Here is a 26,966-nt window from a genome sequence, read left to right on the forward strand (position 1 = left end):
GTCTTCTACCCCAGTTCTCAGAAAGGAGAGGCCAGGAGAGTGGGAGTTCCTGACTGGCCAGGGTTCCCCTCAAGTAGAAAAAAGATGTAACACATGCTATTTCAAGTTTGTGATTGAATCTCACTGTCCTGCTCAGGACAGACACGTTTGTTTAGAGCATCCATGCTGGACACGCTACACCTTTTATTCACTTGGTAGTCTTCAGCGATCTCACCCATCGTGGTATCTCCTTGTGTCTGCGCATCACATCACAGCAACTCTTACATAGTAGTTACAGATCTCAGTACCTAGACCCACACCTCCCTTCACCCCATCTTATCACAAGTGTTTTGATATTTTTAAACATCTGTGTGCGCTTGCCTGTCATATTTTAAATTTAAATGTTTAAATTTTTTCCTTTCATCAAATGGTTCCCAGGAATTGAATGCCAGGCTTGATGTCAAGTGTCGCTGGCCCAAAGGCTAAATATCTTATTACAGCCTGGTTAATAGTTCTGGCAGCATATTCAGCCTATAATAATGTGAGACTTAGATTGGGTCCAGTTCCCAGGACCAACAACTCAAAACCTTCTCTAACTCCAATCCCAAAGTAACTACTACCCTCTTCTGGCCTCTGGAAGTACTGCATGACTGTGATGCAGCCATATTGGGCAAGCATGTGCACACGTTAATAAAAAGAATTCACTTCAAAAGTTGCCATTCCTCAAGAGTCCCTAGAGAGACTGAGTCAGCTCTCAGCCAGCACAATGTGGGCACACTTCTGATGCTAACCATGGTTATGCCTGACACATCATAAAAATCAAATATATCAAGGACTCAAATCCCCCACTCCCACTTCCTAGTCTTTCAGTTCTTCATGTAGATAGCAGTTAGGGAAAGACACTAGCTTTCTGTCCACTCTGATCAGTAACTGCCAAAACCACTTCCCACCAAAAAAGATCAACAGAGAAAAGAAACACACACTTGAATTTATTCAAAGTGATTTTATTGCTCGTGTAAATAAGAATTTATGCCACTAAAGCAGAGGCTGTGGATGACTCACTGGAAAGAAGAAAACAGAAACTGGGATTAATACTAGATTTTGGGATCCATTCACAACTTTCTTTGCTACCAGAGCTATCCCCAAACAGCTCAAATACCTAACTGCACACAATGCATCAAACTGAGTGAGAACCCAAACCCCACAGACTTAATCAGGAGGATGAATGGCAATGCTCCATCAGACACCTGAGCAAGACTGGTAAGAAGGGAAATGCCTATCCTGGCAGACACTGAATGTTTGGATGGTCATCATAGTGACAATCCATGGGGGCGGGGGTAGAAGACCATTCCTGAGTCAGACCAGATTTGCCAACCATGGTCCTCTTCTTGCTCGTGTGACCTTTAATAAGACAGCGTCTCCTGCAGAGCAGCCTCCACCCCAGCTCTAAATAACACCCGACTGGACACTGTCATTTCATCATGTATGCACCTATCGCCCACGCATGCTTTCCCACTATGACAGGATGAGCTGAAATGGCACTTAACCATAGGACGAGAAGGCAAAACACGCACCACCAAGTTCCTTATCTACTACCACCGCTGCTTACTATCTAGCTGACTCTTCAGCAAAAACGCATATACTTACTATTTCCAGTTGGGTGGGAGGACCCGCTTGGTCTTATAGTAACGAGCCAGCCGGTGAATTCTGCTCTCTATCAGAATCAGGCGGAATTTAGCATCCTTGTCCTAAAAACAAGATTTAAGAAAACAACCAAATAAGCAACTCAGCACCTTCCAAGGCTAAGTTCTTAAGGCTTTAAACAGTCTTTGGCTATCTTACAAATTGCTAGACGAGGCTGGCCTTAAATTCAGAGATTTACTGGCCTTGCTGAGATTATACGCACACACCATCAAACCCACAGAGGCAATCTGAGGATTCAGAATAAGGTCTAGAGAAATTGTCAAAAAACTACAACAGCCCTCAACATTTAGAACCAACTGGATATGTTTAGGGGAGAAGAATGTTGATTAGTTGGGGCCTAGAACCACCTGATAGAATTAAACTCAAATGCATCCTCTGCCTCCAGAAGACCAGGACAGCACGGCTACACAATCCCAGGTTTGTGTCCTCACTCACCTTTCTGTTCCTCTCAAGATGCTTTCGGACAGCGACTGCCTTCTTAATCAAATGGTAGAGGTCCTCAGGGAGATCAGGGGCAAGGCCTTTGGACTTAAGGATTCTCAAGATTTTATTACCAGTCACAAAACGGACCTGGGCCACACCGTGCGAGTCCCTCAGGATCACACCTGAAAAAAAGCAAATGACTTCTAACACAAACTTGAGCATGTAATAAAGCCCTGATAGCAAGGCCCTCCAAATTTCCTGCCAGTAGCCAACCTAACAGCGCTTGCAGCTCACTCAGACATCCAAGGAAGGTCTACCCAACATGGAAGAAGCCCTTCTGGTGGAAACCGCGAATGTTGGAACACCATCATCAAAGTGAGGCTGCTAGAATACAGCTGACCAAAGGAACCAAAGAGATCTCTGCCTTCTATCTTGCCCTAACTAAAACCGCCTTAACGTTTATACCAATTTTGAAAACTGCCTATGTTATTCCTTTTAAACCTAAAATTACTTCTGATTAGCTGAGTCCCTCTCAAATTCCTTTTTTCTCCGTATCTGTAGTATACTCAAGTCTTAGCGAGCATGTGTTCCTATGACCACTTATCCTACACCCCAGAACCACATTAACAGAAACAAATTATCTGCCGTTTGTACAAAGTCACAGTAAATTCACAGCCAGATGTGACCCCATCCCAGATGCTCCTCGTCTAGCTGTGGAAGCAGGGAAAAGCGTGTCCGACGCACGGATTAGACACGTTTGTTTTTCCAGACCACACGAGAGCAGAAGTTAGAGACGACACCAACACTCACCTATCTGGGAGGGAGTGAGGCCTTTCTTGGCCAGTTTGTAAATCTGCTCCTTCACGTCGTCAGACGTCAGCTTCAGCCACTGTACGTGGAACAGAAATCGGCCTCAGCGTAAGAAAGCACGACAGCAATCTTCCCCTCGGGCCTCAGATCCCCTTCCTCCTCACGCACACAGACAGATCCCTTCCCCGCCCCAAGCTGCCCCCCAACCCGCCGCCTCTACTCACCGTGGGGACGCTTCGGCGGTAGGGCAGCGCCGACTGGGACAGGCCCTTCCTGAGAACAGAAGCACAGGGTGTGAAATGGCGGCCCGCGGCTCAAGCAGCCCCGCGGTCTCCCCACCTGCAGGCCGCATCCTCCTCCTCTCATTGCCCCGCGCCCTAGTGCCCCAGCTCCAGCCCCACAACCCGGTTTGGCGCCGCGGCTCACCCGGGAGCGTGCATGCGACCCATGATGGCGGAGGTCTGGCAGCAAAGAGAGAACGAGGGAGGAAACTCCGCAGGAAGCCAAGATACGCAGGAAGTGACGCCACACGTACACGCTTCATCCAACGCGGGGCGGGGCTATACGGCGCGGCCACGGGCGCCCGCTTGACTACGTGTCCCAGAAGACATTGCGGCGAGACGTCACGCCTCAGTTTTAGTTGAGTTCCCGCCGAGCCTCAAAGGCAGATCTGGAAGTCAGCCTAACCCCCTATTTGGAGGCAGTTTCCGAGAACCTAGGGCGGGATCGAGCCCCGGGCTGGAGGACTTGGGTAAGCTGCGGGGTCAGCGGTTCGTCACGGCTCGCTTACCAGCCCCAGACTCGAGCGGTGCGGCGTGGGCGAGACCGCCTTGCCTCCGCCTCCTCTCCAGAGTGTTAACCCTAGGCTAGCACAGAGCCCGGCCCTATCCTTCTCTGCCTGCGCAGGAGCGCGGAGCCGCAGACCCGGCTGAGAAGAGCTGGGGACCAGGAAAGAAGTTTGGGGAAGATGAGGGGGAAAGGGCATCCCTAGGGAGTTTAGCTTTTAAGAATGACCTAGAGCCGGCCCACCATTAATGTGTTCCAAGAATGGGTGAATGGAACAACTTGTTAAAAATGCAACAGAAAATAAAAAGCAAGGGCTTGGGAAGGAGGAAACTCAAATCTGCAAGACCCTGTTGACAAGTGACGGGCAAGAAGTTTAAAACAACATGCTACTGAAACATTGCTGCCTTTTTTCTTTCTTTCTCTTTTTAAGACAGGATCTCCTTTGTAAACAACGCCTTGAGACAGTGCTTAGGTGAAAGGCGAGAGCCACCATGCCCTGTACAGCTACATGCTTTTAACCTATCACTAATTGAATAATGTTTTCCAAAACATTGGGAACTTGAACCAATTTTTATTTTTCCTAGCAAAGATATATTTGATTTTTGTTTTGTTTTCAAGACAGGGTTTCTCCGTGCAGCCCTGGCTGGACTGGAACTCGTGCCGTAGACCAGGCTAGCCTTGAACTCACAGAGATCCACCTTCTTCTGCCCCCCAAGTGCTGGGATTAAAGGCGTCATCACTGCCCAGCTGCAAAAATATATTTGAATAATTAGCCAGATTCATACTTTTAGCCCAGATATGCGACTCGTACATCAAATTTGGCTTCAATTCATCATCCATAAGCTAGAGCCCTTCATTTCAGTTTAACACATTTGCCCAAAATAAAATTCAGGGTTTTTTTATTCTTTCTCATTTCCATGAGTCACCCCAACACATCTCATTACAGAAGTGTATAATTACTTGTTTCCACGGATACCCCATCCTATCCATCGTTTCTCAAGTGGTTTAAATGGTACCCCATTCTTTATACAATCCATTGTCCACCTAGTGATCAAATAAATGCACTGTTCCTGTGTAAATACCTCCAATTTTTTTTAAACTTTTTTTTTTTAAAGTGGTGGTGAGGGGGCAGAAGAGAGATGGCTCAGGGATTAAGAGCATTGGCTGCTCTTCCAGTGGTTCCCTGTTCAACTTCCAACAACCACATGGTGGCTCACAACCTTCTATAATAGTATCTGATGCCCTCTTCTGGCATGCAAGTATATTTGCATGGCACTCATACCTAAAATATAAAGTTTTTAAGAAAGTGTTGAGTATGGGGAATATAAGAGGACAACATCACGGAATCTGTTCAATATTTTCACCTTCCCCTGGCTTTGGAAATCAAAACTAAGCTTGTCAGTATATAGCAAGCATTTTTACTCACTGAGCCATCCCAGGGGCCCTTTTTACACTTTCTCAGTGCATTTGAAATATGCATTGAGATGGCCTCATGTCCTCCCACTTTGCCATTATTGCTAAACATTCCAGGCACATTTCTGATCCTATACATAGCAACATGTTGTCTACCTGAAAAAAAAATTATATTTTAAAATGTGTGTATGTATGCATATATTTGATGTGGGAGTCCCCCGTATTCTATGAATATGTTTTATTGCCATTGGTTAGTAAAGAAGCTGCTTTGAGGGGGCTGGAGAGATGGCTCAGAGGTTAAGAGCATTGCCTGCTCTTCCAAAGGTCCTGAGTTCAATTCCCAGCAACCACATGGTGGCTCACAACCATCTGTAATGGGGTCTGGTGCCCTCTTCTGGCCTGCAGGTATACACACAGACAGAATATTGTATACATAATAAATAAATAAATATATATTTTTAAAAAAAGAAGCTGCTTTGACCTATGGCAGGGCAGAATATAGCAAGGCAGGAAATCCAAGCAGAGCTAGAGGAGGAAAGAAGGTGGAGTCAGGAGGCACCGGGTAGCTGCCAAAGGAGGGAGACACTGGAACCTTACTGGTAAACCATGAGCCTCGTGGTAAAAGATAAAATAGAAATGGGTTAATTTAAGATGTAAGAGCTAGCTAGAAATACTCCTGAGTCATTGGTCAAGCAGTATTGGAATTAATATATAGTTTCTGTATGATTATTTGGGTCTGGGCAGCCAGGAAACAAATAAGCAGTCTAGACTTAAATGAATTTATGTCTTTGTACCACAGTATAGTACCCATGGAGGCCAGAAGAGGATATCAGATCCTTTGGACCTAGAGTCACAGAATTCTTAGCTGCCATGTGGGTGCTTGAAACTGAACCCAAGTCCTCTGTGAGAGCAATAAGCTCTTAACTCCTCAGTGACCTCTCCAGCCCCCTCCAGGACTTTTTTTTAAAGATTATTACATGAATATATGGCTGTGCATGTTGAGTACAGTGGCCACAGAGGCCAGAAGGACACTGGATCCCTAGGAGCTAGAGTAATAAGCAGTTGTGCCTTTGTACTGGGAACCAAACTCTGGGTCCTTCACAGCAGCAGGAAGCCATTGTAACCACTGCGTCTTCTCTAGCCCCCTACCTACAATGCTGTTTGTATGCCAGCACCTCCAAACAGCCTGGCAGGAAGTGAGGCAGGCACTTATTTATCCAAAGAATAAGCCTACATAAGCCAGCTTTCATAGGCATCATGAATTGTCCTTTTAGGGTGTTTAGATTCCTTTTCACAATATGGAGACCCAGAGTCTCATGTCCATATCCAGGAGTAAAGGTATGGTGTTAGAACTTGCACTGAATGTGGTCGTTGCTCTATTATTACTATTTAAGTGAACTATCAGAGACCAGGAACCATATCTACAGAAGACTTCACATCTCAGGAATAGTGATGGGCTGTAGAAAAATGATATCCAAACCTTCAAAGAATCACACTTAGCAATTCAAACTCACTTTTTAGAAATTTTAGGGAAGTCTGACAGATCTGAAATCCAGGATTACTAAACTTCATGAACTCCTGGGTGAGATACAAAGAACACTGTTAATAAAAGTTTGAAACCAAAAAAAGTTTGAAACAAAAAAAAAAATTTTTTTTTTTGGTTTTTCGAGACAGGGTTTCTTCTGTAGCTTTTTGGAGACTGTCCCAGAACTAGCTCTTGTAGCCCAGTTTGGCCTCGAACTCACAGAGATCCGCCTGCCTCTGCCTCCCGAGTGCTGGGATTAAAGGCGTGTGCCACCACCGCTGAAACCAAAATATTAAAACAAGAAAGAAAAGACAGATTGACTTCTTTATTTCAGAAATATTTTAATATAATTGTAGTATAGTTATGAAGTCACATTCAAGCCACTGAATATATTCCAAGTATTAATAAAAATATACATCTTCACTCACTATGCTGATATAATTAAAGCATTTGGTTCTTACAGATGACACCAGTAATCACATCTATATTTGCACTGCTAGTAAACAGCATGTAAGTAAATGTGTATTTTAATAGCAGGGCTTCAGTGTTGTTTTTTTTTTTAATTATCAAAAGTGAATTTTTAAATGACACAATTCATGAATCCTAGAAAGAATTAAAACAGCTTAAGGCAAGATTTTGAAGTTTTTATACACTTTAATTTGAAAAAAAAAAAAGAATATATAAAAAAGATCCATGCTTTACAACTCGATTCACATAAACACAGCACTAAAAGCATTGGTGCCAGTTCTCAGTGGAGTCCCCAGAGACAACAGGTTCTTGGAATGAATCATCATCTTCAGACCCTAGAGCACTGCCAAGAACAAAGAATTCTGGCACAGGACTTTTATGTAGCGGAATTTTTTGTACTTGACAAAGGTAGTTATAAATGATTAAACATAAAAGTTAGTGTCTTGGCCAGTTTAGAGTTCTGTTTTCAGATGTATTTTAAGGTAAGAGTTAAAAAGTTTGTAGAAAGCGAGTTGGTTTATGATTGACTGCAGTAGTGCAGAGAGGCTGTTCTCTCCTCCCTATTGCTATTTTTGGTATGGGCTGAAGATTAGCATTTTACAAAGAAATAACTTAATATTAGAATATGTGTTTTAATGACCAAAGGAGGCACAGATTGAGTTAAATTAAGAGAAAATATCTTTTCTTCTGAATTCTTAACTATACAGTATTAATCATAATATATACTTTTAGATATGAATCAGATTTCTTATCACTGGAAAGTGACATCACCTTTCCAAGTTCTATTACTGTGCTAAGATGTGCTGTAACAGATGACAAAAGTCCACGCTGAGTTCCATCAAAGGCAACCTTTCAAAAAGAACATCTTTTAAAGAAGTAGACAGGTGACTCATGGAATGGAATTAGGTTTCTCTCAAAAGGAAAAACAATTCTAGTGCTACTTACATTTACAAAACAATTTAAGGAAATATTAATTGTGGAAAAAGTAGACAACGGTGCTTTGATCTTCATTTTAATTTATCAAGTAGACAACACACTTTAATATAAAAAAATTCGTATACTATACTCAGATTTCCCTAAAAGTGGACCATAGTGTTAGGCACCAAAAATTTCAAGTTTTGATTTCTTTAAAAATCTATTCCAACGATAACTCCCTTGACTCTTATTCAGCTCTGTAAGCATCATTTCTGCTAATCACTTTGTACACTTTATAAAAATTTCATTCAGCAAACTGAATCAGATTGTCCTCTCTTGGTATTACCCTTCATTAAGTAAGTAGTTCGTCAGTTTTCTCATGACTACCAGACTTGCTACATCTCTATTACCATTCTAAAAATATTTGAAATTCTATTCTAACCATGAAGTCTGTCATATTTACATGTTTACTAAAACTAAACAAAGTTATGTCTGAAAGGAGAAATAAAAATGAATCTTATTCTTAATGGTTACACCATAGTAACTTCAAACTCCTCTCTTGTAATTCTGAATTTTCTTGTATTACAGAAAATAATTCTTTTTATGTGAATGTACAATGTTTACAAATACAGGACAGTTTACACAACACTTTCCATAAATGTTTATATTAAAATTCAGTCTGGATCCTACAGTTCTTTTCCCGGGCCTCTTACCAAACAAAAACGGGCACAAGGCCAAACAATTTCCATTTGTTTAATGAGGGAGTAAAGTATAAATACATAGAAGTGAAGCTCTAAGTTCAGTTCACACCCCTACGTATAAACATAAGATTATAATGGAATGATAGAATTTAGAATGCAACTACATCAATGAATCTCATTCAGTTACTGGACAACAAACATTAAATCAAATAGCTTAATAGTTAAAATAACTAAGTCACAATCAGAAGTAGAGAAAATAGTATTTTTGTGGGAAAATTATTAGTAAATGTACCTGATATTTTGTCCTCATTAAGGTGAAAATGAATGGAAACTACTTACTCTCTAATCAGAATGAAGTGCCAATGAGCATAGAAAGTTAAGGCACCATTATTTACAACTCCAGTGATTGGCACTTACTCTGAAAAGGCTTTAACAATGAATAAAAATAGGATTTTTTTCTCTACTTCTATAAACTACTTAGTAGTTCTTAGCATTCTGCCTACTATTTGTGCTTTGCTTTTCAGCCTGTTGAGTAGCAGCTGCATCTTTCCTTTCCTTTGGTGTCTGTGAACATACACAGTGGTAAAGGCTGTGAGGTGCGTAACAGGAAAACCAACTTGCTGTGTCTGTGTAGAAAGAATGCAGACAAGGTGGCCAAAATGATACAGTATTATCTCCAAGTCTTTTTCAGGACTTATTATATACTATATATTAAGTTTGGGACTGGTAGCATTTAACAGAATGATTTTGAAACAGCATTGGCTTCCCCAAATCTTTAAGTTAGTTATGTGACAGTTGGTCCAACAGATGTGTTGAAACACTGCAAGTATATTTGTTTATAATTTCTGCCCATGTATAAAAATATACAAAGTTCCCAAGTGTGTGTTTGTGTGTACACACATGTGCATACATTTATAACTCCTTGCTTCCAATGCTCAGAAATCCACAGTTTATAGGTATGTGGCCGCAGTCAGCTGGTACCACTTAACTGTCTCTTTGCTCAAGTTGAAATCTTTCAACGGCAGGGTTATTCCACCCAAGAAGAAATTCTCCCGCAGAGATTCTGCACTGAGTACACTCAGTTGAAGTTCTTTCTGTCTCAAGGTTTCTTTGCTGTATCCATTATACACAAGCTAGAGGGAGGAAAATGATAAGATTTAGTTTTTGGAATATCTTCAGTAAAATATGAAGGTATCAGTCAAAGAGTGCTACTACAATGAATGGCAGTGAATACAGAAGCAGGGCTTGTCTCAATGTATCAGGAGCAAGTTTTAGTTTCTGGAATACTGGATTGAACTATCATTTCTGTCAGTGTTTAACAAAGAGACTGTGGAAAGCAGGACCAGTCATTGTCAAAAAGAAAACAAAACAGCTCCCAAATCCTCAGATATGGGTTCTGAGAGATGGAAGTGATGGGGCAGGGAAAAGAGATTACCTGGTGGTTAGTTACCTTAATAGCTGGAGAAAAAAGAGGATGAAAGGAAAGCAAGTTGGAAAATATAATTTTAAAATTATTTTGCAAAATCAGATTAAAGTTTCATTGTTCTGTCAAATGCCAGGATGTGGTAACTTTTTATTCACAAGGAGATACAAACCCACAGAGAATGTAGTTTGCAGCAGATCTGCAATGCTCAAAGCTATTGCTATTTCAAATCCTCATTACAGCACTTAAAATGTTTATTTTTCCACAAAACTTCACAGTAAGTTCTGATAAATATTTCTTTAATTTAGACCTTCTCACTGTTTGACTGAAACAACCACAAGAACACTTGCTTGTATTTCTTTGTCTTGACAGTATAATATCAACTAGAGAAAAATTCACTAAAAACCCCACCATTGTTTTATAAGACTAACACCAAGCGTTCTTTGGTAAGCGCTGCATGTGTTTTTAAAGAGTGAATGACCTTCTAGAGGGCTTTCTGTGTGTATGTGTTTGAGACAGGGTCTCTCTAGATGGCTCAGGTTGACTTCAAATTTGCTATGTAAACCAAGCTAACCTTAAATTCACATTATAATCTCCTGCCTCAACTCTTAAGTGCTACAAGTACAGGAATGTACCAGCCCACCCGACTTTTTTCTCTTTAAATTTTATTTATTACCTTTAAAAAAAAATTCACGTGTATGTCATACATGTTTGGGTGCCTGAGGAAGTCAGAAGATGGTGTCAGATTCTGTGAAACTGGAATTATAGGCAATTGTAAGCCCTCTGATATAGTTGCTGGGAACTGAACTCCAGTCACTGAAAGAACAAGTGCTCTTAAGTGCTGAGCCATTTCTCTAGCCCCAGGCCTGGCTTTTCTACAGGTCTTGATACATTTATAATCTTGATAAAAATTCAAGTTGTCAAGCTGGGTGTGGTGGTATATACTTTTAATCCCAAAACTCAGGAGACAGAGGTAGGTGGATCTCTGTGAGTTCAAGGCCAGCTTGGTCTCTGTAGCTAAATCCCAGGACAGAGCAGTGAGACCTTGTCTCAAAATCAAAAACAAAACAAAACAGAAAATTCAAGTTGTCTTCCAATCTCTATACAGACATTTTTTGTGTGAATTAAATGTTAAGATCCATAAATAATGTGTCTACTCTGCCCCCCAAAATAGTTAAGCAAGGCAGCAAGGTGAGAGAACTCTAGGAACTTTTAAGAAATGAAGTTTAGCTTACTATTTCATTGAATGTTGGGTTCCTAGTTTTAGGTGAAATTTTGGTTTTACGTTTTGATGTTTGGTGGGTATCTGGAAGTAGGTTTTAACCAGTTACTGATGGATTGTGATCTGCTAGTTGCCTTGAGTATCTCAGTCACAGTTATTGTTTTTATTTTTGTTTTTTTGAGACAGGGTTTCCCTGTAGTTTCTAGAGCCTGTCCTGGAACTAGCTCTTGTAGACCAGGCTGGCCTCGAACTCAGAGATCCGCCTGCCTCTGCCTCCCAAATGCCGGGATTAAAGGCGTGCGCCACCACCGCCCGGCTCTCAGTCACAGTTATACTCTACTGTTCAGCTGACACTTCATTTTTGTAAGAGGATACTAAGAGAATAAAACATGTGGGGAAGGTTAGAAAGATGGCTCAGCAATTAAAAGCACTGATGCTCTTGCAGTGGACCTGAGTTCAATTCCCAGCACCTACATGGCAGCTTACAACTTCGTGTAACTCTGGACACCGTGTGTACAAGACTCACATCCAATGCACTTACATACATGATAGCAAAACAATATATACACATAAAATAAAAAATAAATATTAAATAAAAACGTTGAAATCTCAAAACAAAACTCTAGGAAATTTTGAGAAATGAAGTTTAGCTTACCATTTCATTGAATGTTGGGTTCCTAGTTTTACGTGAAACTTTGGTTTTACGTTTTGATGTTTTGTGGGTATCTGGAAGTAGGTATGTTTTGACGTATGGATTTGGGTCAGCCCCATCTTCAGTAACCTATAAAGAAAAGCAGTCTCTTAACAGTAATGCTTCCCACTGGGCACAGACTCTCAGCAGTCGTCATCTGTAACACTCACAAGATCTTTGATGTGCATCACCATGATGAAGAGGGTGCCATTTCGGTAAGACACAGATAACTTCACTGCTCCTCCTATTTGGCCCAGAGTAGGGCTGAAGGGACCTGCACCTGAAAATAGAAATACTTTCCTCCTTATCTCAACGTACCTGCAAAGGGCCACACTTCAACTGCTGCACGAGGGCAGGGTGAGGGGAAGTGGATGGGAAAAGTAAACCGCATTTGCCACTAATTTGTACTTTGTAATCACAAGCTAATTATTAGGAATGCTAAGTTTTTCTAGAAACTGACTCAGAAAGACTAACCTATTGAGAGAAAGGAAGGGAAGGAGGGAGACAGACAGAGAATTTATTGCTCTTACAAAGAACCTGGGTTAGATTCCCAGTATCCACAGAGTGCTTACAACTACCTATAACTCTAGTTCGAGGGGATCCAATTCGTTCTTCTGACCTCTATAGCATGTACATGGTATACATATATACATTCAGGCAAAATACTCATGTACATAAAATAAATCTCAAAAAAAAATCCAAGAGAGACACCTGAAGACACCCCAAACGGATTTCTAGCCTCCACACACATGCATGTGTGCTAATACACATCAACCCCCACCCATCACAAAAGTCATGAGTTATCAACCAGTGGGAAAAAGTACACTCTCACCTGCAGACCTAGCTATTCCTTCAGCTTTCTCATCACGAAGTAAAGGGTGGAAAAAAGTACAAACAAGATCACACTAAAATAAAAGAGAAAAAAGTTCATTAGTAAAATATTACATGACACAAAGGTACACTGTGTTATTTGCTTATATTGGAAAGTCACCTCTGCTACATCTGTTGATGCATTCAGCAAATTCTGTAAATAACTGTTTAATTCAATTTTCCTTTTGGCTGCCACATCTTTTATGTGTGTTCTTCCCAGAACCATCCTATTAGGGAAACTACAAAAGATAAAGAAAAACAGTGAGATTTAAATTATTTTATCAGAAAATATTTGTAGAGTATCATGCACAATATTTACCTAGAAATATATTTTTAAGACACAAAAGTATGGTTTTAACCTATTATATTTTGCTGGTGTGATTCAAAACACTACGGGTAAATTATTCAATTATTCATTTTCTTCATTTAAGTCTTGGCATCAAGATGCATGTGTCGGTTGGGCATGGTGGCACATGTCTGTAATCTCAGTACCACTTGGAAGGTAGAGATGGGTAGATCAGGAGTTGAAGGACACTCTGAGCTACATAGCAAATTCCAGGGGGAGGGAGGGAGGGAGGGAGGGAGGGAGGGAGAGAGAGAGAGAGAGAGAGAGAGAGAGAGGACCCTATCTTAACAACCCCCTCCCTGGGAGAAAAGAGGAAAGAAAAAGACGAATGCCTTACTAGTTTCCTGTATTTGTTACTAATTTTCTGTTATTTTCAACTTTAATCATTCACAAATATTTACCTGATCTTGTCTCTAAAAGAATCATTACTCAGTAATCATAAAGCTATACAAACAATGACATAGAACCTAAATCAGGTGCTAAAACCATTATCTCAATTCTTACTTTGGTGATGTTAAGAAAATGAGAGTACACACAGTAACAAACTCTTTATTGTCTGAGACAAGGTCTCACTATGTATCCCTGGCTGGTCTTTTACTCAGAGATCCACATCCAACAGTAACATACTTTGATACCCATCTTTTAAAAAAAAAACATTTATTTATTATGTATACAATATTCTATCCGCTTGTATGCCTGCAGGCCAGAAGAGGGCACCAGACCTCATTACAGATGGTTGTGAGCCACCATGTGGTTGCTGGGAACCGAACTCAGGACCTTTGGAAGAGCAGGCAATGCTCTCAACCGCTGAGCCATCTCTCCAGCCCTTTGATATCCATCTTGTCTCCATGTTTTTGAAATCTTGTATGACAAGAATATGGCAAAGAAAAGCTTTAAGCTACAGTAAATCTGAGGTTTTACAAAAGGAGTCAGATAAAAAGCTAAGCACTAGGGGCAAAAGAGGTGGCTCAGCAATTAAGAGCATATACTGTTCTTGAAGAGAACCTGAGTTCAGTTCCCAGCGCCCACACTGGTCAGCTCACAATGGCCACTGTAACTCCAGCTCTATGGGATCAATGCCTCTGCAGGCACCAACACAGTAAACATACACAACACACACATGCAATTTAAAATGAAAAATTATTTTTTAAAAAAAGCTAAGCTTTAATATTAAAACATCTGTGAGACAGTGCCCTTAATCATAGCACTTGGGAGGCAGAGGCAGGTAAATCTCTGTGTTCAAGGCCAGCCTGGTCTACACAGTGACTAGGACAGCCAAGACTGTACACAGAGAAACCCTGTCCTGAAATGACAAAAAAATCACATCTAAGAATTTCAATGGTAACTGGCAAGGGGTCAGCATTATGCCATGGCACATGTTGAGGTCTGAGTTGTCAGGTTTGGAAGAAAGAGCCTTTACCAGCAAAGCCATAACATATGACCTCAGGTTTATTATTCATCACAGGAGATCAGCATGGCTCATATGGATGATTTATGCAGCTGTAGCATGTGACATTTTAAAACCACGATTCCTTATCTTAGTTGATACAATCAAGGTGACAAAACTGGTGTCTTCAAAGCTCACAGCTTGTCTGTTGTTTTGATGTTTAAGACAATGGGTACATACTTAATTAAAATAGTCCTCTGAAACCAGACCCACCCGAAACTTGCAGTGTCCTCTTGCCTCTGCCTCCAGTGTACATGTGCCACCAGGCCTAGCTTTAAGATTTTAGTCACATGTTCATTCAACACAAAATTCAAGCTCCTTATCTATCTTCAGTACTGTACGAGGTACTTAATATTTTAACTGTAACTGAGTGTTAACCAAGTTTTCCACTTGCATGTAAAAATAGTTTCTACATAGGAAAATAAGAACAAATTTTTGCCAGGATAGGAACATACCCAGGTAACTTCCAAAGTGGAAAAATAATGCTGAGCTTATTGTGTAGTTCCTGAAACTCATCAAATGTCCGGAATACAAATGATGGTTCAAGGTGTCCCTCTCTCAGAATTCGGACTACATAAATCTGGAAGGAAATCAATGATAGGCACATTACATTATAATAAAATTTCTTTCCTGACACAAAACTTTTAGTACAAGTAAGTGCTTTTACCCTTGGGAATATAAGTCACTAACAGGAAACAGGGTTGTGAATAGAGCTTATTGTATTTATATAGCACACACTGCATTCTGAGACTGAACTTAACTACTGGAAGATTCAAATAAAAACTTGGAAGTGAGCACTTTTGTTTCCATGCTTAAATATAATGTACTTCTCAAACATATACACTTAGTGCATTTCCAACAAAAAGGAAAAAGGTTTATTTAAAGAAAGTAAAGTTGCAAGAAGAGTCAGGTATATCCATAGAAAGCCCGAGGCACGTGTGTATGCATGTGTATGTAAACTGAGTACACTTTCCAGTGCCATTATAAATCAATGGCACTATAACCTCAGCAAAGTGATTTAAAATTAAAGTGAAATGGCTTTCTAAAAATATATTAATCATAGATTTAAAAAAAAGCATTATCTAAGAAAGTATTAGCATGGAGGATAGAGATGTAGTTCAGTGATACAGCATATAGCTAGCATACCGGAGACCTTGGAATTGACTCTTAGCATAGAAAAGAGAGGGGAAAAAACAACAACAACAACAAAGACAGCACAAGGGTGAATAATAATAGCCATGGGAGAGTATGTAAAAAATAATACAAATCCTGTATTTGTTTAAATATAAGATGGTAGGCCATGGTGGCAAAAGTCTTTATTCCAGCACTTGGGAGTCAGACAAATGTGGCTCTCCAAGTTTGAGGCTAGCGTGGTCTACATAAAGAGTTCCATGACAATCAGGGCTAAGACCCCTTCAGAGAAAAACAAAGAATAAGTTTTATGTGTATGTTTAATAAATGCTTTATAGTGGTTAAAACCCTGAGTTTGATTGCCAGTGACACAAACAAATAGGAAAATGCTGTACTGAAAAGTACAATGGGAGCTTAAGACTGTTTTGTTAGGTCTCTCTAATCAGCCCTGCCTGTCCTGGAAGTAGGTATATAGATCAGGCTGGCCTCAATCACAAAGATGTGCCTGCCTCTTGTCTCCTGAGTGCTCAGATTAAGGTGTACATCATCATGCCCTGATAAAACTTTAAAACTTTTTGAATTATATTGGTTAAATATGTTTCAGCAAGCAAGATTAACCTTTGAAACTAAGAAAAGAATGAAAGGAAAAAGAAAATACTCTGACACTAAAAGACGAAATGTATTTTGACCTTCATGATTTCTAAGCAAATTTAACAGTACAAAAATAATCATCAAAGTAATTCTTTAAGTATATTTACTTATTTTTGGACCATCCATGGAAGCAACAAGCATAAACAAAATCAAAGCTCAGAGCTTCAGCAGTCAGTGAAAAATGTATGGAGGACAACAGAAACCTTCCACATGATGATCTACACACACTGAACACACTCACATAGTGTTTGTCTGGGTTGTATTTCTTGTGATATGTGAAAACAGAGGCTTCCTTGATTCGACCATCTTGTCTAAAGGAGTATGTTTTCGGTGAAAATGAAAGGATGGGTTCATCATTAGAAGGAAGACCAGAAAAACGTAGCTGAGCAAGGTTATGAATGAAGAAGTTAAACTTTGTGGCAATGCTTCCCAAACTTGACTCAATCAGCCTATAAAAGAATCAGAAATTTGTTAATTATAAGTTTACATGGAAACACACAACACACGCTTAATTCAAGATAATAAAAAATGAAATTTTTTTTTTTTTTTTTTTTTTTTTTTTTGAGTTTTCCGAGACAGGGTTTCTCTGTAGCTTTGGAACCTGTCCTGGAACTAGCTCTTGTAGACCAGGCTGGCCTTGAACTCAGAGATCCGCCTGCCTCTGCCTCCTAAGTGCTGGGATTAAAGGCGTGCACCACCACAGCCCAGCCAGGTCAGTGCTTTAAACCTCCTCTCTACCGAGAGGAAGAAGGCAAGAGGAAAAGGACACATCAATGTAAACTCATTCTTCCCTGCCGAGAGACATGACAGCGGAAGTCAGTGAACATGTTTGCCAAAAGATCTGTTTTTATTGAAAACAGCAATGATATCCAAGTGCTAGCTGTAAACTGGCATGCACTTCAAATACTGTCATGAAGAAATAGTTTACAGCCCTAGAGTATCAGTCGGCTGCTGTGTTGTGGAATTCATAGACGCTATTACGGTAGAATCTTGAAAATAGAATCATTTCAGAAGGAAACCTTAAAAAGCACATTATCACATTATCATTAATGTAGAAAACATGTTTCTTAGAAATACACTTATAAGCAGAATTCATCCAGTGGAAATCACACTAAATAACCTTGAGATTACACTTTGAAAGGAATAAACATTTTTCTAAGCACTGCTGCAACTTTTAGTAGCTTTTCTTCTTTCAGTGCTGGTGAATGAACACCCAGGATCTTTCAGAGGAAAAGAAAAGCACTCTACCTCTGAGCTACATCCCTAGCCCTTTGCATTTTGACATAATTAAACATGTCATACCTAGTGAAGAAGATGGTAGCTTCAGCATCTGTAGTTTGGGGCTGAAGTGCATCTCTAACATATTTCAAATCCTGAATACTTGTAAGTTCTGGCAAACCCGAAGGAATCATCTATAGAAGAAAGAAAAATTAAAATTTCTCTTGGTCAAGTACTTAGACTTAAAGAAACAAAATTTATCAAACACTTGAGTTTGTTAATATCTTGGGTATCTAAGTGACTCTTACAAATGAAAAAAGTAAAGGTAATGAAGTCATACACCTCGCTGGAAGAAAAGTCCATTTATGGAGTTAAACACATACAATCTCGATCTCCCTCCTAGGCCTATGCTACTATAACAACTCCAGTCACAATCATTGCAGCACGTTTTGGTTGTTTCTATTCTTTATACTTAGGTGTGCTACTTATCCTAGGAAGCGCAGAGATCCTGACGAGACAGAATGTTTGCCATTTGAATACACGTCGGTCTAGAGACACAGATGCACACGCGCTCACCAGCGCCATCGCCCCTTTCCACTCTGGCGTCACCGCTCTCCTGACTTCTCGTAGATTTGAATCAGACAGTAAGTACTTATATCAGTGATCTAAAAATATTGCACTAAAATTTTGACAACTATAGCCAATTTTATTCCAAAAGCACAAAATATCCTTCTTAAAATAACAAAACATAGAGGTTTTAGTATACAACTCAATGCCAATAAAGAACAGTTACCAGTGAGAGAAGGTTAAGAAAGAGGTTTGTTTGCTTTCTTATCAAGTTGTAGGCTTGACAGCAGAGGTCCACAAACAACTGGAAACGAATGGTGGGCCTTTCACCCCCATTAATGACGTACGCCATGTCAGAGGTAAGCACAAAAGGAGCTCGATCCCTGTTGAAAGTATACAGAGAGCATATTTACAGAACATAACTCAAAATAAATGCTGCCATTGCTGTTAAAAGTTATTAAATAAGCCACGTGAGCTACAATAATTTTCAAGTGGGAAACAGCATGCTGTGGGATGTCTTTCTGCATGCTGTGAATATGTGCTGTTCTCACTGGTTGATAAATAAAACTGCTTTGGCTTATGGCAAGGCAGGATAGAGCCAGTCAGGAAATCCAAGCAGAGATACAGGAGAAGGGTGGGGTCTGGGAGACTCTAGCCAGCCACCAAGGAAACAAGATGTAAAAAATTAGGTAACAAGCCATGATCCATGTGGCAAAGCATTGATAAAATATGGGTTAATTTAAAAAATGTAAGAGCTAACTAATAATAAGCCTATGTCATCGACCAAACATTTATAATTAATATTAAGATTATGAATGATTTTTTTTTTTTGGAGACAGGGTTTCTGTGTGTAACAGTCCTGGCTGTCCTGAAACTCACTTTGTAGACCAGGCTGGGCTTGAATGCACAGAGATCCAACTGCCTCTGTCTCCCGAGTGCTGAGATTAAAGGTGTGCACCACCACACCCGGCAACTGAATGATTATTTTTAAAACGGTCGGGACAGAAAAGCTTCCTTTTCTAACAGCACCAGGAGTTTTGTCTTTCCCTAATCCTTAAATGTTCACATTTTGAGGAAAACTATTACACAGCAACATCAGCATTGGGACAGAACTTAAATATGAAATTTTCACAAGAGTGATTATTTATAAATCTTTATGACCAAAGAGAGATTCAACAGTGGTTACAAAAATATGCAGAGTTAAATTTATATTCATTACCATTATACAAATGGATCATTTCTAGCAGATGACATAACTTAGATTAAACAGAATACATATCCATTTACTTCCAACAAAGTGCACACACACTGGTTTTGTCTATTATATGGTAAAGGCATCTCTTAGGGCCTTTTTCATTCCCAGTTGCGTTGAAAAGGAACCACAAGGCAAAGCACAACAGGAGGACAAAGTCTGGGACGCTTCCTTTCACTGACAATAATAACAACATTTGTACCTTTTGAAGCTACCGAACATTTGTGCATGGCCCAAAAACTTTCCAAAATCAATGTGGAACATGTGTCCTGTGCTTCGAAGCATTATATTGTCATTGTGCCGATCACAAATGCCTAAGACATAGGTAGCTACACAGCACCCAGCACAAGAATAGATGAAGTTCTCGGAAGCCTGTAATAAAGACATAAAATTATGTGAGAGAAAAAAAATGTCTTAAAGGAAGCAGGGTTTGCCTGTGCGTAGTAATAATTTATCACTTTTTTGCGTGGATGGAGGGACAGGGTTTCTCTGTGTAGCCCTGGTTGTCCTGGAACTCTCTCTGTAGCCCAGCCTGTCCTCAAACTCAGAGATCCGCCTGCCTCTGCCCCAAGTGCTGGGATTAAAGGTGTGCACCACCACTTCAGGGCCCAATTCATCCCTCTTGCAGAGCTGGGTGTGGTAGCTTACATCCATTACCCCAACACTTAAGAAGTAGTGAGTGGTAGGAGGATTGCTATGAGTTCCAGGTCAGGTAGAATGAGATTCTATCTCAAAAACCCAAGGATAGAAAACAAAAAAATTAAGATATATATCAAACTCCTCTCAACAGCATCAGAATATCCACCAGGCCATGGGAATAAAAGCCAGCCTTTTCATATATCCAAAGCTAAATGTGCAGAGGCACTTGGATCTCTGAGTTCAAGTCCAGCCTGGTTTACAGAGCAAGTTCCAGGTCAGTAGGGCTATACAGAGAAACCCTGTCTTGAAAAACAACAGCATGAATAGTTCATGACTAGCTTTTAAATATCCTGTTTGTAGATGAGGTTATCATGGAGACAAAAATTAATCCTGTGCTTGCCTAGCATGCACAAAACTCTGGGTTCAATCCCCAGCATGGAAAACGTAATTTTTTATTTTGTTTTTATTTTTCACAACAGGGTTTTTCTGTGTAGCCCTGGCTGTCCTAGAACTCACTCTGTACACCAGGCTGGCCTAGAGCTCAAGAGATCTGCCTGCTTCTGCTTCCCAAATGCTGGAAACATACTTTAAAAAAATTTTTTTTTGGTTGTTTGAGACTGGGTTTCTCTGTGTAATAGTCCTGGCACTCACTTTGTAGACCAGGCTGACCTCAAACTCACAGAGATCCACCTGCCTCTGCCTACCAAGTGCTGAGATTAAAGGTGTGCGCCACCAATGCCTGGCAGGAAAGCATACTTTTTATTTTTATTATTATTATTTTTTATTTCTGGTTAAGTGGAAATGGAATACTTTTTAACAGAGCAAATTAATTTTCCTCTCAAACAGTATAGAGAACACATGTAAAGAAAGTCATCTTAGAGCTTCAGAGACGGCTCTGCAGTTATTAGCAACTGTTGCTTTTTCTGATTCCAAGCACCTACATCAGGTAGCTCCCAAGTGCCTGTAACTCTAGCTACAGGAGATCTGATACCCTCTTCTGTCTTCCAAAGGTGCATGAGGGTACACACATACAATACACACAGATAAACATAATTTTAAAACTAAGTCAGTTTATGGGCTAAGTCATTGTTTATCTAGCATGTAGAAGAACACAAAGCCAATTTATATCTTAAAACAATAACATGATTGGCTCTGTGTGAGCATCTGATGACTCTCTGTGTCTTTTAGAGTCTCAAGGGTATATCCATTTGTTCAGTTTGGCTTGCTGTTCCTGGGGATTGCTAGCATAATACAGCATGTAAGATGCACATAATGAGTATTTTAAAGCATGCCCACTGATTCTCAAAATACTGTGATTGTTTTCTTCTTTTTCATACAGAGTCTGTATCCCAATCAAATTCACAATCCTCCTGTCTCAATCTTTTCGGACCGGGACTGCAGGTTTGCACAATGCTAATACTAGTGAAATACTCGATTTTTAAATGGTACAGTTCTACTAGTCTTTGTGGTTAATTTTATTTTATAATCCTCCAGACACTATTGCCAATAATGATGACAATAACTTAATATCAATCTCTCTATTTATACAACTACTTATTTAAAAACCCCACCATAGGGGGATAAAGAGATGGCTCAGAGGTTTAGAGCACTGGCTGCTCTTCCAGAGGTCCTGAGTTCAATTTCCGCAACCACATGGTAGCTCACAACCATCTTTAGTGAGATCGGATGCCCTCTTGGTGTGTAGGCATCCATGCAGATAGAGCAGTTGTATACACAGAATAAATAAATATTAAAAAAGACCCACCACAAATCACTAACTTAGGTATCAAGATTAATGCCATTTTAAAGACAAGTGAAACTAAGATATAGCAAGACTTCAATGTTTATCAAGATCATGTAATTGCAGAGGTGGCAAAGCCAGAATCCAACACAGGCAACAGGACTCTACTGTGCTATACTCCTTCTTAGTCAAATGCAAATAAGGTGCTTAGTATACACTGTTCAACAAGTATTTTGGGGCAACATCTTATTAGAAATCACAAGTCAATATTAAAATGAAGAAATACTGTCTTCTGCTATACTGTTTCCCAAGACTACAAAGAATTAAAAAATGGAGCCAGACATGATGGCCTATAATCTCAGCACTAGGGAGACAGAAGCAAGTGGAACTTTGTGAGTTCAAGGGCAGCCTGGTTTACACAGTGAGTTCCAGGACAGCCAGGGGCTACGTAGAGAGACCCTGTCAAAAAGAATTAAAAAATGGGAGTGGTCTAACTAAACCACTCTAAAAGACCAACAAAGCACGAAATTCTCTTGCTTTTCCTTCACAAGTCAACAGATAGGATAGCATTTAATAGCTATAAAAATGACACATTAATGGCACTTAATTTAGGTATCTAAGTGACATTAAAACTGGGGTCTTTTCGAACAGAGAGCACAAGGGAAGAGAGGACAGAGAAGAGGGAGGGAAGACAAACAACAAAAGGAAAGTTTGTTCGAGAAATGCTATATCAAAACATAATTCCTCAACAGCTAATAAAACATTAATTGACACTAAGTAAAGCTGGTCTTAGGTTACCATTCAAAGTAATTGTGAGTTTTCCTTAAACCATATGAACACCATAACAGGTCTTAAGCACTAATAGTTTTCAGAATATATTTTGACAAAGTTCTCTAGGATAAAGAAGCATGTTGATTACCTTCTCGTACTCTTCTTCAGAAGGATTGTACTTCCTCAGCCACTCGGCAAGGGGTTTATCTTTAAAGGATCCCGTCACACCATATTCCACTTGGATTTTCCTGAGGGTATCTGAAGCAGGAACTAGCTCCACCATGCCTTTAACAAACAAAGTACCAGCTGTTTGAAAATGTGTCCCCAAAGTAGGTCTCAAAAATATATGTTTCAATCCTTGAAATAAGACATCAAATTTGGCAAGTCATGCTTAAAAATGTAAGCAGTCAAAATTATTGTCTTATTTTTTAAAAGTATCCAAAGGCTGGAGAGATGGCTCAGCAGGTAAGAATACTAGCTTCTCTCTAGAGGAACCAGATTTGAATCCCAGCACTCACATGGTAGCTAGCTCACAATCACCTGTAACCACAGTGCAAGGAGTTCTTCTGGCATCTGCAGGTGCCAGGCACTCACATATTACAAACACACATGTTAGCCAAACACCCATATACACAAAGTAAAAATAGAAATAATGCTGGGTGGTGGTGGCACACACCTTGCATTGCAGCACTGGGAGGCAGAGGCAGGTAGATCTCTGAGAGTTTAGGGCCAGCCTGTGTATACAAAGTGAGTTCTAGGACAGAGCTACACAGAGAAACCCTATCTCAAAAAACCAAAACCAAAACCAAACCAATCAAACAAAAAAGAGTAATTAGATTTCAGTCCCTAGAATCCACAGAAGAATAAAAGAGAGAAATATAGAGACAGAGAGAACTGATGCCTGAAAGTTGTCCTCTGGCCTTTATACATGTGTGCCTACTCTTCAACACATACAAATAACAAAGTAAAACTGAAAAATTTATCAACCAAGTAATAAAATAAAAATCCACTCTCATGAAAAAAGAAAACCTCATTATTGCTATTTATTCTAAGGAAATGAATCCAAAGTTGGCTTAAGTAGATGATGTTCTTATTGGGTCAATAAACCTATACTACTGGTTACTACAAAGTGTTTATTAGGACTACCTACTAAGCTGTTTTCTTAGTAGTTCTTTAAATGCTTTGTAGTTGTTTTTTGGGATACAGTTTCTCAGTGTAGCCCTGCCTGTTCTGGAACTCATTCTGTAGTCCAGGCTGGCCCCGAACTCACAGAGATCTACCTACCTCTGCCTCCCAAGTGCTGGGATTAAAGGCGTGAGCCAACACTGCCCGGCCGTAGCTGGTTTTTTTTTGTTGTTGTTGTTTTTTGTTTTTTTTTTCGAGACAGGGTTTCCCTGTAGTTTCTAGAGCCTATCCTGGATCTAGCTCTTGTAGACCAGGCTGGCCTCGAACTCAGAGATCCGCCTGCCTCTGCCTCCCGAGTGCTGGGATTAAAGGCATGCGCCACCACCGCCCGGCCCGTAGCTGTTTTAAAAGGATTTAACCATAATTAATCCAATCACAAGTAATACTAACCAGGCAGTGGTGGCACACTCGGGAGCAGAGACAGGTGCGATCTCTGTGAGTTCTAGGCCAGCCTGGTCTACAGAGCAAGTTCCAAGACAGGCTCCAAAACTAGAGATACCCTGTCTCAAAAAACCCAAACCCAAACCCAACCAACCAACCAACCAACCAAATAACCAACCAAACAAACAAGCAAACAAACAAAAGCCCCCAAACAAAACAAAAAAGCAATACTAGATATAAATAACTGAGACCCCAGCAAGCCTGCACCAGGAGCTGTAGGTATATAACCAAAAGTAAGTTCAAGAGTAAGCTATGTTCATGAGACAAAAGAAAGAAATCAAGATCCAATTAAAAGACATACCTCGATCTCGGCCAGTTGACAGGCATTTGAATATCACCATCCTCAGATCCAGTCCCTCTTTAAGCCAGATCTTATCCATAATCTTTATCATCTGTAAAGCTAACATATCTTGTCGAAGGTCTTCACCAACCTTGAAATTAAAGAAATAAAAATCACACCTTTCCCCAAGCACTTGTTACATGCCATAAGATCTGAGGGGGGGTTTGGCAGGGTATGCACAGAGAGAAGGGATTTTCAGAGCTGCACTGTACTCTTCTGTGGTGTCCTAGAGAAACTATTTCAAATGCCTCATGTCTCCATTTCATGTACAGCGTATTTTATTTTAATTAATTTTAAGGTGTTGGGGTCTGAGTCCTTGGCCTTGTGTACACTGGGCAAGCAGTCTATCACTGAGCTACACTCTGCTCAAGAGTACATTTAAAAAGCTGAATTTTAGAGTATGTAAAATACCTTCAATCAAAAGATAAAAGGAAGCTGGGTGGCCGCAGTGGCACATGCCTTCGATCCCAGCACTCCAGAAGCAGAGCACTGGAATCTCTGAGTTTAAGGCCAGCTTGGTCTGTCTATAGAGTGAGTTCCAGGACAGCCAGGGATACACAAACCCTGTCTCAAGAAAGAAAAAAAAAATACCAAAAAAGGAAATCACGATGATCTTATGATAGTTTGTTTCTTGACTATCAATGCTAATATTCTGACTATAACATTACATTATAGTTATTTATGAGGTCAACAAGAATCTCTAGGTAATTTCTTATAATTATCTATAAATCTACAACCATTTCAAAATAAAGGTCACTTAAAAATATTAGTACTTTTGGGGCTGGAGAGATGACACAAAGATTAAGATCATCTGATGTTCTGGCAGAGGACCTAAGTTCAGTTTCCAGCACCTATACATGGGGGCTCACAATTGTCCGTAACTCCAGTTCCAGAAGATCTAATGCCCTCTTCGGATCTCAGAGGGCACCAGCATGCATGTACACACATTCAGACAAACATTCATACATACACAATAAATAAATGCTGGCCTGGAACTTGCTATATTGACTAGGTTGGCCCTGAACTAGAGCTGGGATTAAACATGTGTACCACCACACCTGGTTGAATATCAGTTTTAACACAAACAATGATAAATATATTTTTGAGGCTAGCCAAGAAAATTATGAAAAAGATTAAGGAGGATTTGCCTTAACAAAAATTGAGACAACTTGTAGAATATCTATCATTAAAATAGATGGTATTGTTTTAAGAAAAGGTAAAAATATCAGTAAAATAAACAGAAACTTCTATCAAAGAAGGTTCAGTTTTAGCTATCTTTATGAACCTTCAATTAATCAACTTAATGAATTAATCAGAACTCTACATTTTTTTCTTCAATGTATGATTACAACTCACAAAATTTCAACAGGTAACAGATTCTTTCTTAATACTCCAGTCCTTCTGATTCACATAGGTAATCTCTATGCTTCTAAAAACCAACAGTCAGGTATGATGGCATACCCTTACAATCCCAGAACATGGGAAGCTGTAACAGGATGATCCAGGGTTCAAGGGCAGCCAGGACTAAACTGTGAGATGTTGTCTTGCATAATTCCCTAAGAAACATCACCCTTTCTAGTTTTGCAGCTTGGCAAACCAGAGGGAGCCTGCCTGTTGCGATTCTATGCTCACCAGCCTGGCCAAGGGCTGGTTGCCCCCCAGTCGTATCTCGGAAGATTTTATGTCAGTAATAATTTTACAGAAATACTCAAATTGTTCCCATCATTGTCTGTTTTTTTTTTTTATGGGACAGGGTCTCATAATTGAGGCCCTGTCTCAAACAAACAAACAAACAAAAACAAACAAAATCAAACCAAACCAAACCAATCCCCTCTGAAAGAACTCAAGAGACAAAAAACACAGAATAACTCCAGTCATCTCACCTTAAACATGACATTAATTTCCTCCCCCATAGGATCAGCATTCACCATTGTGACTTTCAGAGGCATAGCATTAGAACTGAAGAAAGAGCACGACTGCAAAGACAATACTGAGCATTAGAAAGGCTGATGATAGCATGAAAATGAATTCTGAATTTACTGTGCCTGATAGTTTTCCTTCTCGTCTAATGCTTTAACTTACAGCAAATCAAACAAAGGATGTTAATTAGTATTTACATGATCTGCCAATAATATGGATATGTAAATAGCTCTTGAAATTTAAACCGTATATATCAGTAAAATAGCTACTCAATAAAGGCAGAAAAGACAAAAATTTAAAAACTTGGTGCAAAGCCCTTTAAAGGCATCCTGAACTTCTAAGTATCTGAATCTCTCAACAGAACACACACCTGTGTGATATTCATCC

At 39.9% G+C, this 26,966-nt stretch overlaps 2 protein-coding genes across 2 annotated transcripts in view; both read right to left on the bottom strand.

Annotated features, from left to right (window-relative positions):
* Window positions 1-967: 967 nt before the first annotated feature.
* On the bottom strand, window positions 968-3,443 carry Rps13 (ribosomal protein S13). The gene is made up of 6 exons (XM_038319062.1): window positions 3,343-3,443; window positions 3,141-3,189; window positions 2,917-2,995; window positions 2,119-2,288; window positions 1,627-1,727; window positions 968-1,040 (listed from the first exon to the last, which is right to left on the bottom strand). Exons 1-6 carry the CDS (start codon window positions 3,363-3,365, stop codon window positions 1,007-1,009), a joined length of 456 nt encoding a protein of 151 aa, XP_038174990.1. The 5' UTR covers window positions 3,366-3,443; the 3' UTR covers window positions 968-1,006.
* A 3,502-nt stretch (window positions 3,444-6,945) lies between these two features.
* Window positions 6,946-26,966, bottom strand: part of Pik3c2a (phosphatidylinositol-4-phosphate 3-kinase catalytic subunit type 2 alpha) — a 102,593-nt gene continuing 82,572 nt past the window's right edge. Inside the window, exons 21-33 of the mRNA XM_038319048.2 lie at window positions 26,543-26,635; window positions 24,621-24,750; window positions 22,842-22,978; window positions 19,745-19,914; window positions 18,517-18,673; window positions 17,808-17,917; window positions 16,747-16,954; window positions 15,179-15,303; window positions 13,052-13,169; window positions 12,893-12,965; window positions 12,231-12,340; window positions 12,025-12,150; window positions 6,946-9,857 (exon numbers count right to left, since the gene is read on the bottom strand). Of these exons, the coding sequence (XP_038174976.1) occupies window positions 9,675-9,857; window positions 12,025-12,150; window positions 12,231-12,340; window positions 12,893-12,965; window positions 13,052-13,169; window positions 15,179-15,303; window positions 16,747-16,954; window positions 17,808-17,917; window positions 18,517-18,673; window positions 19,745-19,914; window positions 22,842-22,978; window positions 24,621-24,750; window positions 26,543-26,635 (1,740 nt within the window). The 3' untranslated portion in view covers window positions 6,946-9,674. The remainder of the gene's footprint in view (window positions 9,858-12,024; window positions 12,151-12,230; window positions 12,341-12,892; window positions 12,966-13,051; window positions 13,170-15,178; window positions 15,304-16,746; window positions 16,955-17,807; window positions 17,918-18,516; window positions 18,674-19,744; window positions 19,915-22,841; window positions 22,979-24,620; window positions 24,751-26,542; window positions 26,636-26,966) is intronic.

This window comes from Arvicola amphibius, chromosome 1, assembly GCF_903992535.2.
Source record: "Arvicola amphibius chromosome 1, mArvAmp1.2, whole genome shotgun sequence".
Taxonomy (NCBI): domain Eukaryota; kingdom Metazoa; phylum Chordata; class Mammalia; order Rodentia; family Cricetidae; genus Arvicola; species Arvicola amphibius.

Excerpts from the sequence above, each read along its gene's own strand:
- Rps13 (XM_038319062.1), bottom strand. The coding sequence starts at position 3,365 with ATGGGTCGCATGCACGCTCCCGG. Across the intron at positions 2,289-2,916 it reads CCTCACTCCCTCCCAGATAG|GTGTGATCCTGAGGGACTCG; the intron begins GTGAGTGTTGGT and ends GCTTTTTTTCAG. Across the intron at positions 1,041-1,626 it reads CTCCCACCCAACTGGAAATA|TGAGTCATCCACAGCCTCTG; the intron begins GTAAGTATATGC and ends TCTTCTTTCCAG.